Source organism: Micropterus salmoides, unplaced genomic scaffold (genome assembly GCF_014851395.1).
Source record: "Micropterus salmoides isolate LMB-PRFRI ecotype aquatic unplaced genomic scaffold, ASM1485139v1 Ms_hic_scaffold_5, whole genome shotgun sequence".
Classification (NCBI taxonomy): domain Eukaryota; kingdom Metazoa; phylum Chordata; class Actinopteri; order Centrarchiformes; family Centrarchidae; genus Micropterus; species Micropterus salmoides.
The window spans coordinates 6,614,664-6,639,566 of NW_024044237.1; the positions used below are offsets into that span (position 1 = coordinate 6,614,664).

At 40.7% G+C, this 24,903-nt stretch overlaps 1 protein-coding gene, 2 long non-coding RNA genes and 2 other non-coding genes across 5 annotated transcripts; all 5 read right to left on the reverse strand.

Moving 5' to 3' along the window:
• Window positions 1-259: 259 nt before the first annotated feature.
• On the reverse strand, window positions 260-6,652 carry LOC119888802. The gene is made up of 6 exons (XR_005441948.1): window positions 6,406-6,652; window positions 3,224-4,334; window positions 2,594-2,659; window positions 1,371-1,428; window positions 1,147-1,201; window positions 260-862 (listed from the first exon to the last, which is right to left on the reverse strand). It is a non-coding gene; the product is annotated as an uncharacterized LOC119888802 (long non-coding RNA).
• LOC119889465 lies at window positions 1,266-1,337 on the reverse strand. Its single transcript, XR_005442058.1, has one exon. It is a non-coding gene; the product is annotated as a small nucleolar RNA SNORD63 (small nucleolar RNA).
• LOC119889464 lies at window positions 2,210-2,405 on the reverse strand. The gene has a single exon (XR_005442057.1). It is a non-coding gene; the product is annotated as a small nucleolar RNA SNORA74 (small nucleolar RNA).
• A 2,991-nt stretch (window positions 6,653-9,643) lies between the features above and the next one.
• On the reverse strand, window positions 9,644-12,006 carry LOC119888803. Its single transcript, XR_005441949.1, has 3 exons — window positions 11,821-12,006; window positions 10,345-10,481; window positions 9,644-10,106 (listed from the first exon to the last, which is right to left on the reverse strand). It is a non-coding gene; the product is annotated as an uncharacterized LOC119888803 (long non-coding RNA).
• A 3,927-nt stretch (window positions 12,007-15,933) lies between these two features.
• LOC119889334 (UPF0602 protein C4orf47 homolog) lies at window positions 15,934-22,850 on the reverse strand. Its single transcript, XM_038700263.1, has 4 exons — window positions 22,776-22,850; window positions 19,594-19,779; window positions 19,264-19,427; window positions 15,934-17,644 (listed from the first exon to the last, which is right to left on the reverse strand). The coding sequence occupies exons 1-4, from the start codon at window positions 22,848-22,850 to the stop codon at window positions 17,590-17,592; spliced, it is 480 nt and encodes a 159-aa protein (XP_038556191.1). The 3' UTR covers window positions 15,934-17,589.
• Between the last annotated feature and the right edge of the window lie 2,053 nt (window positions 22,851-24,903).

The window sequence follows — 24,903 nt, forward strand, 5'->3', positions numbered from 1 at the left end:
TATGCACTCGTGAAAAAACTGCCTGCACACGCCCTTTTTGTGAACGCACACCAACTCCAGTTGTATTAACAGACTCAACATCTTATCCACTTTCGTAGTACCGTTTAACCCTAGTGTAGACAGTCAGTTTGTCAACCCTGAGTTTGCCTGACAATCCCAAGTTAACTCCCTTCATAGTACAGGCCACTGATTTATTCATTAGTATTGGATTCAACTCTGAAACTGTCATCCCACAATCAACAATCATTAAACGGGACACTGATGCTGCAAAGTTTTATTCAAACACCTGTACATGGTACAGGTGTACATTTAGGATAGACTTTACATTTATTCATTTAGCTGACGCTTATCCAAAGCGACTTACAATTGCTATACATGAGGTGGCATGCCTCTGGAGCAACTAGGGGTTAAGTGTCTTGCTCCACAATGGTGATGTCTCAGTGGGAATTGAACCCAGGTCTCACACACCAAAGGCAGGCATCTTATCTATGCGCCAGACACAGAGCAAGCCCTTACATGGGGCAGTGGCATGTAGAGAGATTTATAGGTGCTGGGGAATTTTACCGGGCGCCAGTGAAGCTGCCATGGCCTAGTGTAAGCGAGAACCCTGGAAGCAGAGTTCTCCACATGTTTATAGCCCGGTACAAATTGGTTTTATACACTTCACCCAGGTTAAATTCTATTGTCAGTCAGGTGACAAGCCGCAGCAACTGTGCTTCATTCGGCTCAGCTCAAACCCTACGTCAGTGTTTCACACAGGCTGTAGGGTTTACCGGTGACTGGCAGCAGCCCAGTCACATCCCAGCAGGTGGACTGAGACAGGAGCTTTTCCAGTAATCCAGACCAGCCTTGCACCATTACACTGAAAACACACAAAGTACATGTATTACCAAACAGCTCATACTCAACTTAGCATAGACAATTACAAGTAGTGTGTTTCAGGTCTTCAGTCAGGTTCTGGTAAATGGTTTTTACTTAAACCTGTGCCAAGTCCTGAGGTTTCTCTCCCAATACTAAGATTCCACAACAGAGAGGAGGAGGTCTCTGCCACGGCAGTACAAGATTGGGTTTACAGTTTGTGTGTACACACACACACACACACACACACACCTGTGCATCACTGCTGTATCCACATGTCATACATACCTGGCTCAGGCTCAGCTCTTTGCTGCCCCCTGCAGACCAGCTGCTCCACATGCCCCTGTGGAGAAAAGAAGCAGTCTGTAGAACCAGAACCACACTGATCCCTGCTGACAATCAGCTGCTATGCTCAGCGTTTAAAGTTCACCATGGTGTTTTGTCAGCATGATGTGTTAAATTTTCACTCATCACAGCACAAGTATTGTACAGGTACAAGGTACAATGCCCACCTTCAGTTAGCCTGCAGCATGACTGTCAGCTCCACAGCAAGCAGCTCAGCACCTCTGTCTGCAACACATTCAAGGAGAAAAAAAAGAAAAAAAAAGTGTCTAGTTACTAACTGACAGCAAGCTTTTTTTGGGTACTACCTTGAATTGACATGTCAGATGTGAATCAAGTCCCATTAAGTACAAGTTCAGCTTCTTGTCTTCCAAATAGCAGGCATGCAAACTGGTTAGGGGTAAAAAAGGTTGTTTAAGCTTACATGTTGTATAGATAACTTGCTATTGTGCACTGCAACATGAGAAAGACACCAACACGAAAGGCGTCACTGTGTTGACAAGTGGTGGGGACATTAAGGGCTAAAATTGGGTGACAATACACTGAGCTCATGAGAGGAGATGATACATATTTGGTGTCAGGAGAGCAAGATGAGATTATATTTTAACACTACTTTAAAGGAAATAGTCAATGCTGAAATATAGAAGTTGTGGGGGTCTGTGGGTCCTCCCTCTGAGCATTAAGTGCAGATTTAGCCATTAGTAGTGACTATTGGTTAGGCATTTGCAGCTATAAAGTTGCATGGCTCATGCTAGAGTAGACTAGCACAAACTAAATAAGAGCCCTTTTGTTTGTCAATGGCATGCCTACTCCTGACTATCTGAATTTATCTGTTGCTATTAAGGCTGGAACTAGTTTTCAAAATGAAGTTTGGGGATAAAAAAAACCCCAAAAAACCCCCCCACTGTTTTAAAACTGCAAGAGCCAGGACAAATTTCATGTCTGACTTCTGGCTTTTGGTCAGGCTCTAAGATGGCTCCCAAAAGCACACCTTGTGGTGTAAATATGCAATGTGCAGCCCTGTACTAGGCCTGCTCTTGGACCAGAACAGGCCACTCTCGTTGGGCCGCGCTCTGCAGCAGCTCAGATGCAGTGGACTCTAAAACAGAGCCTACACAGCTGAGACCAGGTACAGAGACTTCCTCTACCAGCACTGTAACACTGAACCAGGCACAAACCGCCTAGCCAGCTGACTGAGAGCTGGGTCCCTAGTGTGGGTTCTGTTACAACAACAAGTAGTGTTGGGAGAAACCTGAGCATAGCCTCAGGCAGAGGGCCATAACTCAACAATCTACCCTGTGCCACTATTTTAACCTGCAGGACAACAACCCTGAGTTCTCCTTGGAGACAAAGTGATCACTGTAATACTTTAATTACAGTTCTGTGCATTTACCTGAGTCCTGAAGAAAACACGGGGGCCTGGTAGCTCTGTCCCATGGCTGCCGCTCTGCCACAACAGCTGGGGACACAATAAGGGACCCAGCATTTATGGGGGACATGAACATCGTGTTACTACAAAATGATTGGCCACACTAAAAGTCCAACACATGAGCATTATAAAAGCATTACTAGCTATTAACATTTATGACATTTCATGTTAACATTTGATATTGATGCCCGCTTCTACAGCATTTTAATGGAAAAGGGACCCTCAAACTTGCAGACCCATCAAATTACCCAATAATGTAACTAAATTTCTACATTTTAAGAGCACTAACGTACCTGTGCAACTGTTTGGCAGTTTACGCTAACGTTCGCGCCATTTAAACCGTCGCATCAAACCACGATGCGCACTTTTCACTGCAATCCGAAAATTCCAGCGCCAACAGCGTCCATTTACAGGACGCACGTGCTTCGATGTTGCGAGGCTTACTGGCAAATGGCTCCCAGAAAAATCAGAGACTAACGTTATGCTGGCTGTTCTGTCGCCAGCCTACATGGATAACTAGACCACTTGGGCTGAGTCCAATAAGTGCTCATCAGCGATGTGCCGCGGACATTTGTTTAAACTGCTTGTACTCACCATGTTCGACAGAAAGCCTCGCCGCCGCAGAACAGAGAGGCAGAGAGGGAGTCACGCATGGTTTTATAAAGTGCCGTACGACGCTATGCATTATGGGAACGGACACTCCTTCTTCCTCTTTGACATTAAACGGTAGGTTGCATCCATGGTGTCGCATCACTGCCATCTTCTGGAGTTAGTTAACTCCTGAAGCCTCCCCCATCAGCCCTGGGGGGAGTTCAATCTCAAAACGTTTTGCAACGTTTTCTGACTGAATGACATGTTTCCTTGCAACGTTGCGCAACGTTCTGCAACGGGCTTCGAGGTATGTTTTCTCGCGTTTGGTGGGCTCGTCTTACACCAAATCAGCTGCCACAAGTTTGTAAACACAACGGTCGGCGTTGGAAAGGCAAGAAAATTCAGAGCGCTTGCGTACACAGCAGGGTGTTCAAGGCACCACCGTTTCCGTGGAAAAAAACGTTTTGCTACGTTTTGTCGGCGCTGAACTCGCCCCTGTTCTCTTAAGAAAGCTGACTAGACCCCTTCCTATCATTGTCGGTGCTCAAAGATGTTTTATCTATGTTGATGCGAAGAACCGTCCAATTAGAACCAGCATATAACATCAGCATTTCATTTTTTACTTTCTACTAACATCCTGTATATGCAAAATGTCTATAACTACCATCTTCATTTTTTCTGTATCATATTTTGTTAAGTTTAGATCATGCAATATCCAATTAACGTAGGAAACTGAATAAAAAAGAATGTAGTTGTATTTTAAGTATATTTAGTCTGATCCATCACAAAACAACACAGAAACTATTCCAATACACAAGCAGCAGTTTAACAGTTTAAAATCATATCTTGAAAACATCAATATTAAAAGGATACAAATGTAAAAAGTGTTTTTATGACTTGAAATAATGTGCTGTAACAGTAATTACTGTAGAATGATAGAACCTGTAGTCAGTAGTGTTCAGGTGTTGTGGAGTAAAAGTTAAAACAAAGGACTGAGCAAAGAAGTAAGGTGCAGGAGAGGAAAGAGCCACGCTGAAAGCTGGGACTGTTTTTTCCTGTAGAGCTGAACAAAGGTGCTTCATTGGATGGGTTCTGCAATCAGCACCGCTGGCACCTGAAAGACAAGATGGGTAGACATTTACTGACAGGATAGTTTCTTCCCAACTGCCTAAAGCTACTGAACTCTGAGATCGCCTCAGAATGATAACTTCTCTGGCATGCAACAGTAATTAGGCTGGGAATACACTGTTTACTAATATGTGCATTGCTGCTGGACACTGTGCAGTAGTGTATGCTGACAGGCAATGTGCAATAATAATATAAGCTGCAAGACACCTGTTGACCTTGACCACTCAAGTTTACTCTTTATTATTAAGATCTTATTTTATACTTAATATTGAACTGCACTAATTGACTTGCTTTCTTTTGAGAATTCTAATCCACCAAAGCGGCTGTCACACACCTAATTTATCGCCTAAACTTATCTAACTTTACCCAACCTAGGAACATCCCCCTAGTTACAGCCCAGTCACAGGTGTTGTACAGAGTTCTGCACACCTGCCGAGAATTGCATGCAAGTCGCGGGAGATAATACTGATATCAGTGGCGTAGACTAGTTTTTTGTAGTGAGTATACTGTGATTTTTCCTCCCAGCCTCATACCCACCCAACCCAGAGCGAGGTCCCATGAGCACCACTACACTCACTAATACAAACAGTATGCATGTATATGTAATAGAGAGCACTCTGAAGCACAGCTCAGGCTATGTGTTATCAACACTGCAAAGACTTTAACAGCCAATGACAGTTACAGTTGGGCAAGGGCGTCACTTTGTGTTGAAAAGTGGTGGAGACAGAGACAGGGCTCAGATTAGAGTTGTGACAAAACACTTAGCATACGAGACGTGAGAATCCAGAGTGTTGGGGTCACAAGAACAAGACTAGAAAATATTGTAATACTATATAAAAAAGTATTCATTGATGAAAATGTACAATTGGATGATCTGGGGGTCCTCCCCCAGAAGATTTTGGAACATTAAACACGTAATTTCCTGCATTCTGGAGACATTTCTCTGGTGGAAATGTCTTTATTTATATAAAGGGGAACAGGTGGCAGGTGACAATTCTGAATGTAAAATTATAATTGAATATAATGCAGTAATCAGTAACATTTTTTTTTTCCCTTAAGTATTTTTTGGACAATGCAGATCTGTTTTTTTCTATATTTGCATTGCATTGCATGTGCCAAAAAAACCCTTTCTCATAGCACTTCCATTTCTTATTTAATATTTCTTGTTGCAAGCTATTTTTCAGAACATTTTTAACAAATGCTTTCAAAAAGTGGTGGCGACATGTCCCTAGCATCCCCAGTGTAAATGACACCTACGCAGGTGGGGAGAATAGATTGATTTTCTAATGTTTAGTGTTAATAACCATCTAACTCAGCCAGTTAGGAGCTACATGAAGCCTTAGATGTCATATAAATCTGGTCCCTGGAGCCCGGGTTTTATCAGTGCACATTTAACAAAGTTAGTTGCTATTGTTAACTATTGTTAACAATAATGGAGAGCTGAGGCTTATCAGTAGCAGTAATAACAATGAACATAGGCTATGTGCAGTTCTATCACCAAAACTCATTCATTACAGAATATTTGTAACAGTGAAGACGCAAAAAGTGGTCCACATCTTCTCAAGCACACTTATCTTCCAAAACCATTGTCAAACTTAGGTTATGTAGCTACTGTATCAGCTTAAAAGCACGAGCAAGCATCCAGGAACTGCTACTTCTACTACTTACACACACACACACACACACACACACACACACACACACACACACAGACAGAGTATCCTGCATTCATTGATCCATCACATGAACGTTATTTAAGTTAACTAATAATAGATGCAATTTAATATATCAACAATGCTGTTCCAGTTCCATTAATGATAGCGGTTATGATAAACGTATATGTTACGATAGCATCAGCCTCATATGGCTCGTTTTCTGTGTTTCTGTAACTTTAACATTCGTGTCATCTGCTGCAGCTGCAGTGTCCCCCGCTATGGTCCCCCAGAGCGGCAGGAAATTCAGCTGCAGGCTTACGAAAACACTAAAAGAGGGTAGCTTGAGTTTGCTCGCGGTTCACGTCTCCTTTTGTGATTCATATTAGTTAATTCCAAACTCACTCCGAGTGATCGCCACGCAGCTGTGTTGTTGTTTGGTAGGTGACGTCAGATCCCGGTCTCAGGCCACGGAAGCTCCAGACGTCAGTTTAGTGCTTCGCAACACAGACGAGGTTAATTTATCATGAACGAGTGAAAGTTCTGTCACCAGGGACGTGCACAGGGGGGTTGCTCTGGTTGCCCGGGCAACTGCCCGTTTGCCTTTCCTGACTCAAGTTGCCCTTCCGACTCGCCCTTCCGAGAAAAAAAAATAAAATAAAAACATAATCGCGATCGCAAAGCCTCATTCACTTCCATTCGGGCACCGAAAGTGAAAGTCAGTAGGGGAAGGGCAAACTCTGTTTAAGTGGCTGCACTGCTGCAGCGCTGCCTGCACGTCAGTCGATTCTGTTCCCTACCGGAATTCCTGTTTCCTTCCTTTATGCAATCATACTACAACAAATCATGCGTAGTTTTGCCCAGTTACCATACGTGATACGTACCAACAGAAGTGAATACGAGCTAGAAGCGCAACTGAATGTACGGGAAGCCAAAAGGTTAAAAAAGGATTGTATTTTTTTCCGAAATCTAAGCGTTTTTTTATTTAATATTTTATTAGAAGCGAGTTTTCCCCATCTGTCAATTCAATCTAGATTATTTATTTTCAAATAAAAAAAAAAAGGAAAAAAAATAAAAAATAATAATGATTAAAAAAAACAATAAACAATAATATAAGGAACTCTTTTTCTCATATGTATTTTGGTGACATTTATATTGTTAATACATTTTGGATACTGTGTTTAGTGCCTTTTTTCAGGTCAGAGCAACTGCCCTTCAAAATTCCTGTGCACGTCCCTGTCTGTCACTAAAGGATGTTGTTATGTATAATCTTGCTATTTTAAGTGGGTATACGTAAATCTCTGACCGTTCCTAGTGGTTATACGGCGTATACCTGCGTATCACGTAGACTACACCACTGATACATACATATACAAATACATAAACACACTCATATTTTCAGTTGGATGGCTGTTTGGTTTATAGCTTGAACCCCTGAAAGGTAGGTAGCCTAATTGTACTTTCGCTGGCTTGTCTCCTAATGAAACCCATGAGGTATCTGAAGGAAGTAGGCTACAGTACTATAGCAAAAAGCACATACCTATGGCACGCATATTGGTGTACCGGATCAGCTGCCAGTTTGTGTTGAGGGTGCCAGAGCAGATGGGGCAAAACAATGGGCAGAAACGCAGTGATAGCTATGGGAAAAAACTTTTTGCCTGCAACTATCCATAACTCAATTTAACATGAGATCAGCTTCAATAATCCAGTTGAGGCAGATGGCCACCCTGAGGCATGGTTCTGCTCGAGGTTTCTGCCTGTACCCATTCTCATTCCCAAGTTGTCACATATGGACTCATGGTCAAGACCAATCGGTGGCAGTTTGTAACACACTGGGTATGCCTATAGCGTCATAGTTGAACGCAGTGGGGGAAGCCCTGTAGCGTCAGTTTTAGATGGTAAAAGCAGGTATATGATATTTAACAGGAAAGACTGAGTAAGGAGGTGGTTGGAGGGCCAGAACCCAAACTTTCAACCAGGAGACTGGGGTTTGTGTCCCGTGTGAAACAAAAAGTCAACATTTAAGGTTCAGTGTGTAATATTTCTGAGAATCTATTGACAGAAATGCAATTGGTGTATAAAGACCTTACATAATGAACCATTATGTTTTATTACCTTAGAATGAGACATTTATATCCACATAACCACGGGTCCTGTCTTCCATGGACGACTATGTTTCTACACAGCCGATAACGGACAAACAGCGCGATTCGTCACTACGTTCTTCTGCTTCTTCTTGTTGAATTCTGGCAGTGTAGACGCTCATCACTACATTAATACGTACATTCGAAGAAGTAATAATATACAGCAGGGGTTGGCAAATAAGTTTTGAATCGGAGCAATTTCTTTTATCCATTAATAGATGGGTGAGAATATTAGACATAATATTTAGACTGACTTTAATGGTGTGCAGTTAGCTCTCCCTGTCACCTATCAGTTGAGCTAATCCATGATGTGAGAGCCAATCACTTTGCCTGTCACTACCAAAATGCTACCAAGATTTGACCAATCAGATATCGCCCCACTAACAAGAATTATGAAATCCAATCACCTTGTGTTGCGCCTTCCATGATTTGTCCCATTCCCACTGTTGGTCACGGTGCTGGCCGCTTCAGTAGAATCAGGGGGGCCGCCAGGAATTTTGGGCCCCACGACAAAAAAACTCAAATTGTACCCCCTCTGCGCAGCTGTCGTCACCACTGCTCTAGGACTTAACTGTCCCATCAAAAGCTTTACATAACTCTAATTAAAGGCTTGCAAGTGTCTGGCTTCTTGTAGTTCAATATTAGTACTGCTGGTGATTTGTGCATGCAAGTCTGCATACAGGATGCAGTTCACTATTTGCTTCTCAAATAAATTGCCCTTCATGATGGAAATAATAAAGTCTGTATCTATAGATGTCATTTAACAGCCATAATTCAATTTAAATGAACGTATCAAACTGGATTATTTTCATATAGTCTGTAATTTACATGCAGGCTGAGGTAAGCTGCTGTCCAGCATCCAGTACAGACAGGAAGTTGTTTTTTTATTTTATTTATTTCATAATGATCATTATGTGAGAAAATAACTTGTGTTTGAATTTCTGTCATTAAGAAATATTTCATTGTCTTTTTTGTTATGATAAAAAGAGCGAGAGAGACAGAGAAATCCCCACAGACTCCCTGGAATGATGCTAACTGGCATGTCATTCACACAGTGTTGCTCGCCTTCTTCACTGGGACAGTTATGAGGAGACTGGGGTGCTGCTGACTTATCTGTTGTTAGTCTGCTAAAAGGGGTAGGGGCAATGATTTAATATGAATATCTTGCTAAATGTTTCCCTGCACTGATTAAAGGTTGATGAAATGTAGGCTAACGCTAGTCTGTAGCTAGCTAGCTTATTTCACTGTGGACATTAAGCCAACAGGTTAACACCACTCGCAGACTAAAGGCTGCCCACCTTTCTTGGGGAAAAACTGGGTTACAGATTGACATCCTTTCCTTTGTCTTTCCTCTCTTTCCTTTTTGAAAACCAGATTTTGGTTTACTATGCAACATTGGGATCACTGTATTTCTGGAGCATCTACTTACTGCATGTAAACACCATCACTGATGAGTGCGCTAAGGCAGGACCAAACCATTTCACGCAGATACAGGGTGGTGGTCGGTCAATATGGAGGTTTACTTTTTTGTCAATGGGGATTTTTAACTTTTACTGCCAAAAACAAGAAAAAACAAAGAGATCATTCATTTTATTATTATATTTGAAATATATTTATACTCAATGATGATGGTTTATATAATGTATAATATAATATAATTTGATAGTAGTTTATAATTATTTTTTGGGGCCCCTGTCAGTCAGGGCAAGAAGGACAGACGCTTTAATGAACTGGATGGAGGCTGTAAAACGGTGTGTACCTAGTGGCATGTTAAATGCAGAAGTTGTGCTGCGGGATCAGTTTATGGAGCATGTGATAGATGGTGCACTCTGTAGGGAGCTAAAACAGTTTGAGGCCACGGCCACCCTGCCTGATGTTAGGGGAAAGGCAACCTGGTGGGAACGTGAGGGTTTGCCCGGGGGAGTGAGGGCCCGTGGTCACATTGATGCTACGGTGCAGCCACTGGAAACAATAAAAGTAGCTTATTGGAATGACACACTGCTAAATAATCTAACACAATATTTACAGCACACTTATGGTTTTGAGAAGATTAAGACATAAACAAAAAACTGACATGATAATCACCTAGCGTTAGTTTATTAAGGTAATAAATATCTCAACTGAATGTCAAGCTGACCAAATGATATGCTATGTTACAGCCAATATGCACTGAATATGATAAGTTATGAGATTTACATACCTCCTGATGGTCTGCCACGATATTGCTTCTGCTGCTGCTTGTTTCATGGCAGTTGGCATCCAGCTTGTTGGTGCAAAGGACAGGGACTCTAATCAATCATATGTAGTGATACAATACTGACTGGATCTGCCCACCTACTGACAAAAAGATGAACCGTGAGTGAGCAAGCAGGTTAAAGTTTTGCGAGCTGCAGAGCAAGGACTACTTTGGATTCTGCACGCGCTGAGTTTTCCCCTCGTGGGTTACAATACTCAGGGTACAAATTTAAGACTTTTTAAGACCTTTTTAATACCTAGGATGAAATGCCAATGCCAATTAATACCAACTTCACTGCCATATTATATATATAGAAAATGACTATTTACCAAGTTACCTGAATTTAATAAAACATTTTATTATTGTTATACTCACATTAATATTTAATACACAATAGCTTTTTGGGGTGTGTTTGTACTCTGATTACATAAAATGAATACAACATTCGTTGCATTAAGAACTCTTATATTATGAACCCAAAAATACATAAACAAACAAACAAATAGAATAATAAAAAATGAAACAAGTGCAGTATGAGTTGTTACAATTAGTTACACCTTGGCTAGATAAGGTAATGTAATAGAATATGCCAATGTAAATGCCAATTGCTTTAGTGATTATTGATCCTGTTCCGTTTTTGCATTCTTCTTCCCGGCGATCGGCGCATCTGGGTGATGTAAGTTTAATGTGTGTTAGCATGTTGGATGTTTCCATTCACATAACGGTACAACAGCGGCGCAACGCCGCCACACAGACACAGTCCTCGTCTTAGGCTACGTTCAGACTGCAGGCCAGTGTGACCCAAATCCAAATTTTTTGCCCATATGTGACTCAGATCTGATCTTTTCCAGTTCGGAATTGGTCCACCTCCATATGTGGTCCAAATCCGATACAGATCGGATCTTTTTAAATGCGACCTGAGTCTGGACACTCAGGTTGCATTTGATGCGACTTTGACGTCACTGTAGAGCAGCTGTTCTGCCGCAGACGGAGCCGCGCTGAACGAAAAAGCTCCACAAAAAGCCTTTATCAAACATGTGGCTCTCTTCCTCCTCTACCTCGCTATCATCTGCTCACAAATTCCCTTTCTTCCACCTGAAATCCACCGGACCGTAAGCTCTCTTCTGAGTTACGTGCATGCTATTTGTCCGAACGGACAGAGTGGGGAGAGAGAGAGAGAGGGAGGGAGGGAGTTGTGGGGCAGTTGCATTGTCCAGAAACCGTAATGAGAAGAACAGAAAGTTGTGACCACTTGTCATCATTCGGGTGAAATGTGACCCGTGAGAGGACAATAAAAAACGGGAGTCTCCCGTGAGCTAACCGGAGCTAACCTCTGTTGCTCCTTGTTTACTTTTGTAGCCTGCAACAGCGTGCTGCCTGCAGTCTGGACGTAGCATTAGATACAACTCTCTCAACGCTGCTGTTGTAACATTCACTGACCAGGAACCTGCAACGGGTCTTCCAGTTCTGCTGTTTCATTAGTGCTCGCCATAGTGTGACTGACTCGCATTCCACTCCGCTTGTTATACTGTCTTCAGCCCCACTGCCCTCAGCCTCGTCCGCCAACTTGTCCGCATCTCTGGCCTTCTGAACTTCAGACCAGCTAATGTTAGCTTATTAGTAGCACGTCAGAGACGTTTTGTTTTCTTTCCTAACAACTGACTAATTCACACCAGAGGTTTGATGGCAGCACTTGTGCACCACAAACACTCCACAGTCCATAGCGTAAAGCTAAACACTGACTTAAACAGTAACGTTACCTTACTGCTTTATAACATCAAACGGAGTAAATTGTAAAGTCACACACACAAAAAAAATGTATTTATGATGTTACGGCATTTTCTAATCTTACGAAAGGACAAGAAAAGATTTAAGACCTTAGTAAACGAAATTTGAAACTTTTAAGGCCTTACTTAAAAGTACCCTGAATACCGCTTGAATCTAATGACCTCTTGCGTAAATGTTCTTTGCAAGATTTGGCAGTGATATGCCACCTTATTAAACTCTATGGATTAAGAATGGCATGTAAAGGCAGATGACCCAAAACTTTTAGCAATATAATGTGTGTGTGTGTGTGTGTGTGTGTGTGTGTGTGTGTTTGTATACATGCATATTTAATTTTTTAACCTTTATTTTAACAGTAAAGCCCCATTGTTACACAGTCTCTTTTCCAAGTAATTTAGGTACACAGAGGAAACTTCACTTCAGTATATGTATTTATTTTAAACATAGCTTACAATTTCCAAAAGACTGGAAAAACAGATGGTAAGGTTATATATGTAACCAGGCTTTGAATTAAAAATATATCTTAAATATCAAATTGATTTAAATCTTAAAATGTCCAATATTAGATAGATAAGTTAGATGTTATTGTCCCATGGAAAATTTGTCTTGAACATAAGCAAAACATTAAAAAAGAAGAACGCATCAGTTGCACAAGCCCATCTACATCAGAGAAAGTGTACACATAGTACAATAAATAATAATAACAGTGATCAACAACAAGAAGGACTGCCACGGCATACACACATTTAATTTTAATGGACAGGGACAAAGAAATATTTGAAGCAGTTTGAAGCATTTGTTATGATTACATTAATATGATCAAAAACTAAGTCAACAACTTTGCTAACAGTCAAACATCAAGAAAGTGGGAGAACACTTATTTCACGAAGCAGGCCTGGTATGACTACAGTCTAGACCTACGCTATATGAAAAGTGCCCTTAGATAACCTCTCTTATGATTTAGGGCTATATAAGTAAAATTGAACTTAATTGTATTTAAGGTATTATTAATGCAAAGATTTGTGAAAAGATGCAGTAAAATAGCTTCTACAGTTGCTACCAAGGACAGTGCATTAGGCAGGTGCTGCTCCTCCAAAGTCAAAAGCAATTTCGCAGTCACGCCGACCTCAGCAAAGAAAGTGCAATTCTGCGTTGTACTTCTGGCATGTCATAGTAATCACGTAGCGGTATTAATGATTATGTCAGTGCGACCGCGCTGGGAAATTGTTATTATGCTGGGTCGGGAAAAGCCAACTTTCCTACAAAGCCCGTCTGCTTGCCTTCTCATCGGAGCAGACAGTATGGACTATACCATGATGGGCAACAGTAAAGTGCACTATGTACACCAACGTCACAATTTACCCAAAAGTCGAAAGCACAAAAAACACTACGTATTTCGTTAACTGCACAGCTACCTGTTGACAACAACTTTTCTACTTTCTGGGGATGCCCAACTCAATTCCCGGACCAAGTAGACAAACTGAACTCACCACACTGGAGACAGACAGCGTCGTCCAGGTGGTCCACGAATTGGGTGAGTCTTTGGGTCTGGTGATAACTGCATCTCCCTGTCTTTGTCCAGGAATTGACATGAGCCATGGAAATTTGTCCTCTATGATTTCAGTATTTTCAGATATTGACCTGGACTCATAAAAAATATTGCAACTAGGAATCTATCAGCTGTAGCCAATGAAAAGGCCCGAAGGAAGAGGAGGAGGGTTAATGTTTTATGTTAAAGATAATATCATCTGCCATCAAATCCAGTGGCGTTGTGATAATTTGGTTGGATTTATTGGTCTTAATATTACGCTGTCTCCACAAATGTTTTTTACCCTTGTTGGTCTGTATAGACCACCCTCTTTTTTTTTTACCAGCTAACTAATATACTAAAAGAATGAAATTTTGAAAAAGAGGTTATTTTAATGGGGGATTTTAACATAAATTGGGAAGATAAATGTATAGTATAGGCGCAGCCCTCTAAGGCTATCGCTATTGGGTTTACCCCTCTGGGCGCCTGTGCTGCACCGAGAAAAGTTGTCTACGCCCACCCACAGCGTGGGCCTCTCCTACGTCCGCACCTTGTATATATACAACGGTGAGACCTGGCCTTCAAAACCTATACGAAATAGAACAGAGGTGCCCTTAAACAACTAACGAAATGCCTTTGATCTGATACAGCTAATTAAGGAACCAACAAGAATAACACAGCAATCAAAAACACAGATAGACCTGATATTTAGTAATGAACCAGAAAGAATTGTCAAAACACTTAATATAATAACTGGGTTATCTGATCATAACTTAACCCTTGCAGTTAGGAAATTATCCAGAAAGTGCTTTAGTTGTGGTGTAAAAAACCCCTGTGAGCCCACTCAGCTCAGAATACCTAAAGGAGATAAAAATAATTTGGTTAAAGGGATTAAATGGAATAATATTCTGTCTCGTTCTGATGTTGACTCTGACTCTCAGATTTTTCTCTCCACAATCCAATGTATAATGAATACCTTTTTAAGGAAAACTAAACCTGGCTGCAAACAAAAAAGCACTCTTCCATGCTTAAGAGGTGATATACTGTTGAAAGCCACCCTAAAATCTGAATTAGTAACGGATAGATTAAGAAATACCTTTATAGAAATAAGGTAACAAGAGACATTAGGAAAGCAAAAGCTATATTTTTTATTAATGTTATTGTCCAAGCAAAAGGAAATACTAAATTGATTTGGGAGAAAATAAAGAGGCTGACAAGTAAACATCATAATGGTAACGTACAGCGCATTACTTTTGTAACATGTTAAACACTGCCTATAAATTATAATAAACCTCCCTTCCCTTAAGAGTTCCTAAGCCAAAGATGTGCATGGACTGGACACAATGTTCCTGAAAATGTTCAATGAGTGTTTTCTGACCCACTAACAAATGCTATCAATAGATCCATTAATGAAGGGGTCTTTCCAAAAGCATGGAAGACAGCTATAATAACACCAATTTACAAAACAGGTGATCCATCAGAGGTATGCAATTATAGACCAATTAGTATAGAAGCTATGGTGTCAAAGGTAATTGAAAGGTATGTAGCAGAACAACTTACTAGCACTAGATTGCATCCTATGCAGTTTGGCTTTAGATATAACCATTCAACGCAAAGCGCAAACTGCTTTTTCCTTGAGAATGTGAAATCTAAACTAGAAGGGGGAGTTGTTGTGGCCATATTCTTAGACCAAAAGAAAGCCTTTGACACTGTGGATCATGATGTCCTACTTGCAAAGCTCTCATTGTAACTTCACCCCCAATAGTATTAAATGGATGAAACCATTTCTTGAAGGCAGAGCTCAGAAGGTCAAAGTAACAATCAGGTGTCATCAGCCTTCAATTGTGGTACTGATGTACCTTTAGGGATCAATTCTGGGCCCCCTGTTCTTTAGCCTTTACATAAATTACCTATTCACTGTATGCAATGAGTTTGAAATTCAAATGTACGCAGATGATCATGTATGTACATGCGACAAACAAACAGCAAGCTGCATGTAAGCTCACAGCAGTGCTGGCCGATGTCACACAGTGGCAGCAAGCTGAACATACAAATTGTCTTCATTTAAACTAGTGCTGTCTAACAATTATTTTTTTCTTAATTGCGATTAATCGCTGAATTTCAATAGTTATTCTCCATTAATTGCATGTTTTATCACATGATTAAAATTCTATTATTATTATTATTATTATTATTATTATATATCTTACTATATAATCTATATCTCTATAAGTCTGTATTAACAATGATAACAATTCTTGCCAGTGTATCTTCATTGGAAATCAAATTAATGCAAAGAAAGTTAGTTTTTGAACTTGACTAAGATTTATTTGATTATTTCAAATCAAAAGATGTGCAACGAGACTGAGGTAAAACAATCAATGTAAATAAAATATACTCTTCCTTAAGCTTGCTTTCAAAAATTCTACAGCAAAAGTGCATGTACAAAATGTACACACATTATTATAAAGTGCATAACAAACAAAATACTCCATTGCTACATTATTTTTGAATTCAGTTGAAACCAATGAGACAGCACTTGCTTTAAGTAGAAGTTTCAGTTTGACAGCTTTCTCTGTTTCATACAGGCTATGTATGCGTGCAACAATTGTCCCCCGCAACGACAATGTATATAACTTACACTCTCCAAAATAGTGCTTTGCCTCAGTCGGCTAGCATCAACCTGATTAGCTGTACTAGCTGTATGCTTAGCTCGTTGATGGTAACGTTAGCTTAAACTCGAAGTGCTTTGATGATATTTTAATTCCTTTTCACGCAAGGTGCATACTGCTTTTGACTTGTCAACGGAGCCGTCTGGGACTGTGTTGTTGTTCATCTCCATGGCTGCAGCAGGAGGTAGGAAGTGTCTGTCATGACAACAAGTAAAGGTGCATCGAAGGGTCAGAATAGTAGCAGCCAAAGATCTTTTTAGCAAGGATTCTTTGGTAACAGCGCCAGTGATGGTGTAAAATAAGAATATTTGACACACGCGATTAACATAATTACAAAGCATTATGATCAGTCCTTAATCCCATTGCGATTAACGCGTTAATGCTGACAGACCTAATTTAAACATAAAGAAAACAGCTTGTATGTTCTTCACGAAGAAGTCTCCAGATGATCTCACACCCAATATTTACATTGCAGGGGAAAAGCTGACTGTGGTTTCTGATTTTAAATATCTTGGTATAATAATTGATTCTAATCTTACATTTAAAAAACAAACTAAGAAGGAAATAAATGCAGTTAAGTTAAATCAGTCGAACTTTTGCCATATCAGAAACTAACTGTCTAACTGTCTAACTTCTAAGGCAGCAACAGCATATTTTAATGCCAGGATTATGGTATGTTTGTCATACTTTTTGACTAGTTGGGCACGAGCTTCCTGTGCAACACTCAAACCTGTGCGGTTAGTATACCACCAGGCTTCCAAGGTGCTTGACAGAAAGCCAAATACTTATCACCACTGTTACAGCCTAAACAATCATAGTTTACTGAGCTGGGACAATCATATTAAATTTACAGATTGGTTGTCTTGATTTTGCATGACTTGACTCCACCCCCTCCCCTTATTGCTTTTATAAAGCAGAAAACAACTGATAATAGACACACTAGGTCTGTAGCAAGAGGAGATTGTGTAATAACTGTGAGAAGGACTTTTACGTGTTCTTGTAAGTACTGTTGTTCCTGTTTTAGTGCATTTTATGTAGTTATGATAACACCTGCCCAGGGACTTAAGGCAAACATTAGCCAAGCTGGCTAAACTGGCACATTTACAGAGATGTTTATTAATGTGCACTGTCTCTGTAACCTTAAACTGTATAAATAAAAAGATAAAAATAAAATATGCAGCAGGTAAAGAGTCAGACATTGCCGGTGCAGCATGGGTAATGTAGTCAGAAGGTCATCACAGTTGGAATGGTTGAGGTGTAGTTAACAGAGTGCACATTCCTGAAACAAGAAAAAAGAAACTATATATAAAATATTGCTTAATAGATTATTTGCCTTTTGACTTTTTATCTTGTAGAATCTGGCAGGTGATATTACAGCTCACCTCAGCTGAAATGGAATATACACTCACCTAAAGGATTATTAGGAACACCATACTAATACTGTGTTTGACCCCCTTTCGCCTTCAGAACTGCCTTAATTCTACGTGGCATTGATTCAACAAGGTGCTGAAAGCATTCTTTAGAAATGTTGGCCCATATTGATAGGATAGCATCTTGCAGTTGATGGAGATTTGTGGGATGCACATCCAGGGCACGAAGCTCCCGTTCCACCACATCCCAAAGATGCTCTATTGGGTTGAGATCTGGTGACTGTGGGGGCCATTTTAGTACAGTGAACTCATTGTCATGTTCAAGAAACCAATTTGAAATGATTGGAGCTTTGTGACATGGTGCATTATCCTGCTGGAAGTAGCCATCAGAGGACGGGTACATGGTGGCCATAAAGGGATGGACATGGTCAGAAACAATGCTCAGGTAGGCCGTGGCATTTAAACCATGCCCAATTGGCACTAAGGGGCCTAAAGTGTGCCAAGAAAACATCCCCCACACCATTACACCACCACCACCAGCCTGCACAGTGGTAACAAGGCATGATGGATCCATGTTCTCATTCTGTTTACGCCAAATTCTGACTCTACCATCTGAATGTCTCAACAGAAATCGAGACTCAGACCAGGAAACATTTTTCCAGTCTTCAACTGTGCAATTTTGGTGAGCTCTTGCAAATTGTAGCCTCTTTTTCCTATTTGTAGTGGAGATGAGTGGTACCCGGTGGGGTCTTCTGCTGTTGTAGCCCATCCGCCTCAAGGTTGTGCGTGTTGTGGCTTCACAAATGCTTTGCTGCATACCTCGGTTGTAACGAGTGGTTATTTCAGTCAAAGTTGCTCTTCTATCAGCTTGAATCAGTCGGCCCATTCTCCTCTGATCTCTAGCATCAACGAGGCATTTTCGCCCACAGGACTGCCGCATACTGGATGTTTTTCCCTTTTCACACCATTCTTTGTAAACCCTAGAAATGGTTGTGCGTGAAAATCCCAGTAACTGAGCAGATTGTGAAATACTCAGACCGGCCCGTCTGGCACCAACAACCATGCCGCGCTCAAAATTGCTTAAATCACCTTTCTTTCCCATTCTGACATTCAGTTTGGAGTTCAGGAGATTGTCTTGACCAGGACCACACCCCTAAATGCATTGAAGCAACTGCCATGTGATTGGTTGATTACATAATTGCATTAATGAGAAATTGAACAGGTGTTCCTAATAATCCTTTAGGTGAATGTATATCAAAATATAGCATTCAACTAATGTCTTGAAAATGTTCATTCACAGGCAATGTTAACTCACTTTATTTTTATATAAAAACGGTATGGTATTCATTCCAAGAACAAAAAACAATAACAGAAATTTTCCGTGTATAGCAAGGCGACAGTGCTAACCACTGCACCACGATGCCGCTTTGTAGTGATATATATTAACATTTATTCCTGTTGCCTTAATTATGGTCCTCCAAGTGAGAACAGAGATTGGGGAGATCAATAACAGAGAAAGGGATCAAACCTGTTTACATTAACTGTGATGATACTCTTGACAGGTGTGCTCTTAGGACCAGGAGCAGGACGAAAAATTGGCTCTTGATTGGCTGATTTGGAATGGCGAACGACGTATGGATCAGCAGAATGTAAGGGATAAGTATCAAATGTCCCCGCTTTCATTCCTCCAATCTAACACAAGACACATTCACATAAACACGCAGATAAACTGTTAAAATAGTAAAACATCAACATCACATGTCATGTCATTAATGTCACTGAATGATCAGCAATAGATTTTTCAGTCAGATATTCCCCTCTAATCCTGATACAGTACAGCAGATAAAGGGATAATCACCTTCTTGCCGGGGGAAGGTGGCTTGAAGGGAACTGGAGAAGCTTTCTGTGCAGGTGGGAGTGGTGTGTGTCCTGGTGGGAGGGGCTTGTCATTGCGGTATGGATTGCCTTGGAAATAATCTCTGGGGTGAAGGTTGAGTTTAAAGGGACCTTCTCTTAACTTGGAGCGATGGATTGCTGCCTCCTTCTGTATCATACACACATACAATTGAAATGTTAAACTTAATGTTAAATAAGAAGTTTTTAATTAAAAATCACAGTGGTTTTCACCAGTACATGTAACACTTTAAAGACCAGGGGTCTCATTTATAAAACTGTGCGTAGAATCCTCACTAAAAGTGTACGTGCGCCCAAAAGCCAAATATGGCGTACGCCAAAAAATATTCAGACTTATAAAACCGTGCGTACGCACACTTGTAAACAAGTTCCCTTTATAAATCACAATCAACTTGAAATGTGGCGCATGTGAGGGAGCTCCATGTCCGACCCTTCAAATGCCCATAGTTGCCTATAAATTGTCAGTGAAACGCCCCTCATTAATATTAATACGTCCTGACTGCAGGAAGAAAAGGAGGCAAATTCTGACAAACTCTGACAGAAAAGCTACAAAAAGAAATTTAACTCAGTCCTTTTGGTGAAGCTGAAGCATGGTGTGTGGTGGGTAAAATAACGCACTTTCACGCAACGCGGAGGAAAGGGGGAACCGGAGCTCCACCCCTTTATAACCGATCTGCAGGAAGGGCTATCCCTCCTGAGTAGTGACGTCACTGGCTGGAGGGGATGACCCAGGTACCCAGGTTGGATTCCCCCGTTTGAAAAGAGGTGAAACCAAACGCATTCCGCTTGTGTTTGAACATTTATTTAGGCTCCACACACAGCCCACTCACTTAATGAGGCTGCCGATGAGTTAAAAGAAATATGACTTGTTGTAAATGACATAAAATAGGGTTATATTTCCATAATGTATTTTTACAAGCAGCGCATCACATCCACACGCTGGCGCACAGCGTTTGGCTCCATAAGGAAACGAACATGTGATAATAATATATGAAACTATGCTCGGGCATTTGCACATTGAATACGGCATCAATTTAAATGTAATTTGTCCTCTTGTTCACCTTATTTATCTGAATAAATTGCGCTGCATGGATATGATTCCTGATTACACTGTACAACATATTTGAGACATTCTTTTGCAGAAACAGATGTCTCCATTTGTGTTTATGATCCTAAAGAAAAATGCACTATTGAATATTCTGTGTGAATACGTGTATGCATATAAATAATTGTATTGGGGTTTTTTAGTTGTTGTTTTTTTATTTTATATGTAACCATATTTTAATGTAGGCCTATACTTATTTATACACTTACACTTATTTATATGTTGTGTGTGTAGCATGAAGGAACTTTGGACAAAACACAGAAAGTGCATGTGCACAAAAATTTTCTGATTTACTGTGCAAACTACGCTGCTTTCCCTTAATAAATCACAATCATATTGAAATGTGGCGCATATGAGCCAGCTCCTTGTCCAACTCTAAATGTTTATAAATAGTCAGTGAAACATCCCTCATTAATTTTAATACGTACTGACTGCATGAAAATAAGGACAGAAAAGCTTTAAAAAGCTTTAAGAAATTTAACTCAGTGTGACACTGATGTTCCTTTTAGTGAGGTTGAAGCAAGGAAAATTATGTTTGGTGGGTAAAACGCACATACACGCAATGCTGTGCACCGGAGAAAAGGGGGCACCAGAGCTCAATACAGACCAGTGATGGTGGTGGAAGGGGACACATATAGGCAAGATGGATGACCCAGGTGCATAATTTCTTAACTAAAAGGGAGTAAATGTAAATGCTCCGTATTTGTATAGAGCCTTTCTAGTCTTTTCGACCACTCAAAGCGCTTTTACACTACATCTGTATTCACCATTCACACACAATCATACACTGAGCCTAAGTGCTCAAACAGAAACTAACATTCACACACATTCATACACTGGCGGAACAAAATACTAAAAATAAATATAATTAGTTTTATGTGACATAAGTGGTACACAGAAAGGAAGTTTTTCCTTGCCTCTGTCTCCTAGTGCTGCTCTTGGTAGGAACTGTTGGGCTTCTGTAAATAGCATCATAGAGTACGGTCTAGACCTGCTCTTTTATGAAAAGCGCTGTGAGATAACTGTTGTTGTGATTTGGCGCTATATAAATAAAATTGAATTGAATTGAAAAAGATTAACTTAATAAATAGTGTTTCCAAACCGTGTTTTTGCAGGCAATGCATCACATCTACAGGCTGGCGTACAGCTCAAAAACTATAAGGCCATCATCATGTGATATGTGAACAATATATATGAAACTATGCACTCTTATTTGCTTAACTATGGCATCCAAAACGGCATCAATTTAAATATCATTTGTCCTACTGTTCACCTCATTTATGAGAATAAATTGCACTGCATGCAAGTATTAATTACTATGATTCCCAATTAAAATGTACAACGTATTTAAGGTGTTCTCTTGCAAAAACAGATATCTCCGAAAACCGTTTCATCCCTCTCCAGTTTATGTGCATAGGCATGGCTCAGAGTTTGCATGAAGGACCGCACATTCTCCTGTCAACTTTGGTTTATATAGATCAGAACCCTTGAATGGGAAGTGGCATAAGCAAGTTTCCAGCCCGGTTTTGTGCATACACACTGTTATAAATGAGACCCTAAGACATGCTGTGTCTTAAACTTTGTTTTCACGGTGAAATTAGTTCATTGCAATGGAGGAGGCAAAATGAATCCAAGTTTTAGGACACCCCTCCGAGTCATTGAGTTCAGGTGTTCCAATAACTTCATGGCCACAGGTGTATAAAATCAAGCACCTAGGCTGCAGACTGCTTCTACAAACATTTGTGAAAGAATGGGTCGCTCTCAGGAGCTCAGTGAATTCAAGTGTGGTACCGTGACAGGGAGCCACCTGTGCAATATGTCCATTTGTAAAATTTCCTCACTACTAATTATTCCACGGTCAACTGTTAGTGGTATTATAACAAAGTGGAAGCCATTAGGAACAACAGAATCTCATGGCCGAGCAGCTGCATCCAAGCCTTCCATCACCAAGTGCAATGCAAAGCGTCAGATGCAGTGGTGTAAAGCACGCCGCCACTGGACACTACAGCAGTGAATCACACTTCTCTGTCTGCCAGTCTGATGGACGATTCTGGGTTTGGCAGGTTGCCAGGAGAACGGTACTTGCCTGACTGCATTGTGCTACGTGTAAAGTTTGGCGGAGGGGGGGTTATGGTGTGGGGGTGTTTTTCAGGGGCTGGGCTTGGCCCCCTAGTTCCAGTGAAAGGAACTGTTGATGCTTCAGCATACCAAGACATTTCGGACAATTTCACGCTCCCAACTTTGTGGAAGCAGTTTGGGGAAGGCCCCTTCCTGTTCCAACATGACACAGATGAGCGAGTTCGGTGTGGAGGAACTTGACTGGCCTGCACAGAGTCCTGACCTCAACCCGACAGAACACCTTTGGGATGAATTAGAGACTGTGAGCCAGGCCTTCTCGTCCGACATCTGCGCCTGACCTCACAATTGCGCTTCTAGAAGACACACACCTAAACCTCGTGGGCAGCCTTCCCAGAAGAGTGGAAGCTGTTGTAGCTGCAAAGGGTGCACCGATTCCATGTTATTAACCTTCATGTGCATGTAAAGGCAGGTGACCCACATCTTTTGGCAATATAGTGTATATCAGTACTTATGTGGGTATAATGTTATTATAACCAACATAAATGATGACCACAACTGAGTAAGAAAATAAGATACAAAGGGAATAATCCAATATTTCTGTCTGTTACCTTCAGTAATTCTTTGGCTCTGTTGTAGGGGTCTGAGGCATACAGCTCAATTTTGGACAGTGTCACATTGGGATAACTGTAGGAAATAACATGGTATTTACTTCAACAAAAGTGACGTACAAAAAGAATATCTTTGTTAGAGAGTAGGTTTTAATTATTAAAAAATACACACATTTTATATATTTAAAGGGGCTATATGTAGTTTTCAGCAGCCCGAGCGGTGAGGTTTCAGATTGCAACCACACTACCTTCCCAAGTGTGTGTTTGTGTACGTGCTAAAACTTATCAGATTCCGACACAACGGAGACGGCTTCCCACAAAATGCTGCAAACTCAGGTAAACTCCCACTGCAACGTAATATTATTATCAGCGTAACATTGAACTAATCAATGATCGCTGCATGACAACGTTAGAATGACTACATTTTGCCTTATATGTTGGCATGAGCTCACCTGCTGGCTTTTCGATGACTGTGTATGTTTGTGTTACTGTATCTTTCACTGGAGGCTCAGCAAAGTCAGCATAGCAAAATTTAATGGATGATAACAAAAACAATTAGTGAGCTAGACTGAATATTATAAATGAGATTGTTGGCACACTTTCTAACAGTTAGACCTGATACGCAACATTACTGTAGTGAATGGGTCTTCCACTGTAGTGTTTGTCCTGCATAGTTATGTTGCATTATTGAATATTATGTGGGTCACATAAGTTACAGTGACAACACTACTGCAAATTACCACAACACGACAGCAAATCACCACAACACTACTGCAAATCACCACAAGACGACAGCAAATCACCACTACTGCAAATCACCACAACACTACTGCAAATCACCACAAGACGACAGCAAATCACCACAACACTACTGCAAATCACCACAACACTACTGCAAATTACCACAACACGACAGCAAATCACCACAACACTACTGCAAATCACCACAAGACGACAGCAAATCACCACAACACTACTGCAAATCACCACAACACTACTGCAAATTACCACAACACGACAGAAAGTCACCATCCCACTACTGCAAATTACAACAACACTACTGCAAATTACCACAACACAACAGCAAATCACCACAACACAACAGCAAATCACCACAACACTACTGCAAATTACCACAACACAACAGCAAATCACCACAACACTACTGCAAATCACCACAAGACGACAGCAAATCACCACAACACTACTGCAAATCACCACATCACTACTGCAAATCACCACAACACTACTGCAAATTACCACAACACGACAGCAAATCACCACAACACTACTGCAAATCACCACAAGACGACAGCAAATCACCACAACACTACTGCAAATCACCACAACACTACTGCAAATTACCACAACACGACAGAAAGTCACCATCCCACTACTGCAAATTACAACAACACTACTGCAAATTACCACAACACAACAGCAAATCACCACAACACAACAG

Coding starts and splice junctions, on each gene's coding strand:
- LOC119889334 (XM_038700263.1), bottom strand. CDS start 22,850: ATGCAGTCAGGCAAGTACCGTTCTCCTGGCAACCTGCCAAACCCAGAA. Junction 19,428..19,593: donor CACCTTCCCCCGGCAAGAAG/GTGATTATCCCT, acceptor GTCTTGTGTTAG/ATTGGAGGAATGAAAGCGGG. Junction 17,645..19,263: donor ATCACAGTTAATGTAAACAG/GTTTGATCCCTT, acceptor TTCTTGTTTCAG/GAATGTGCACTCTGTTAACT.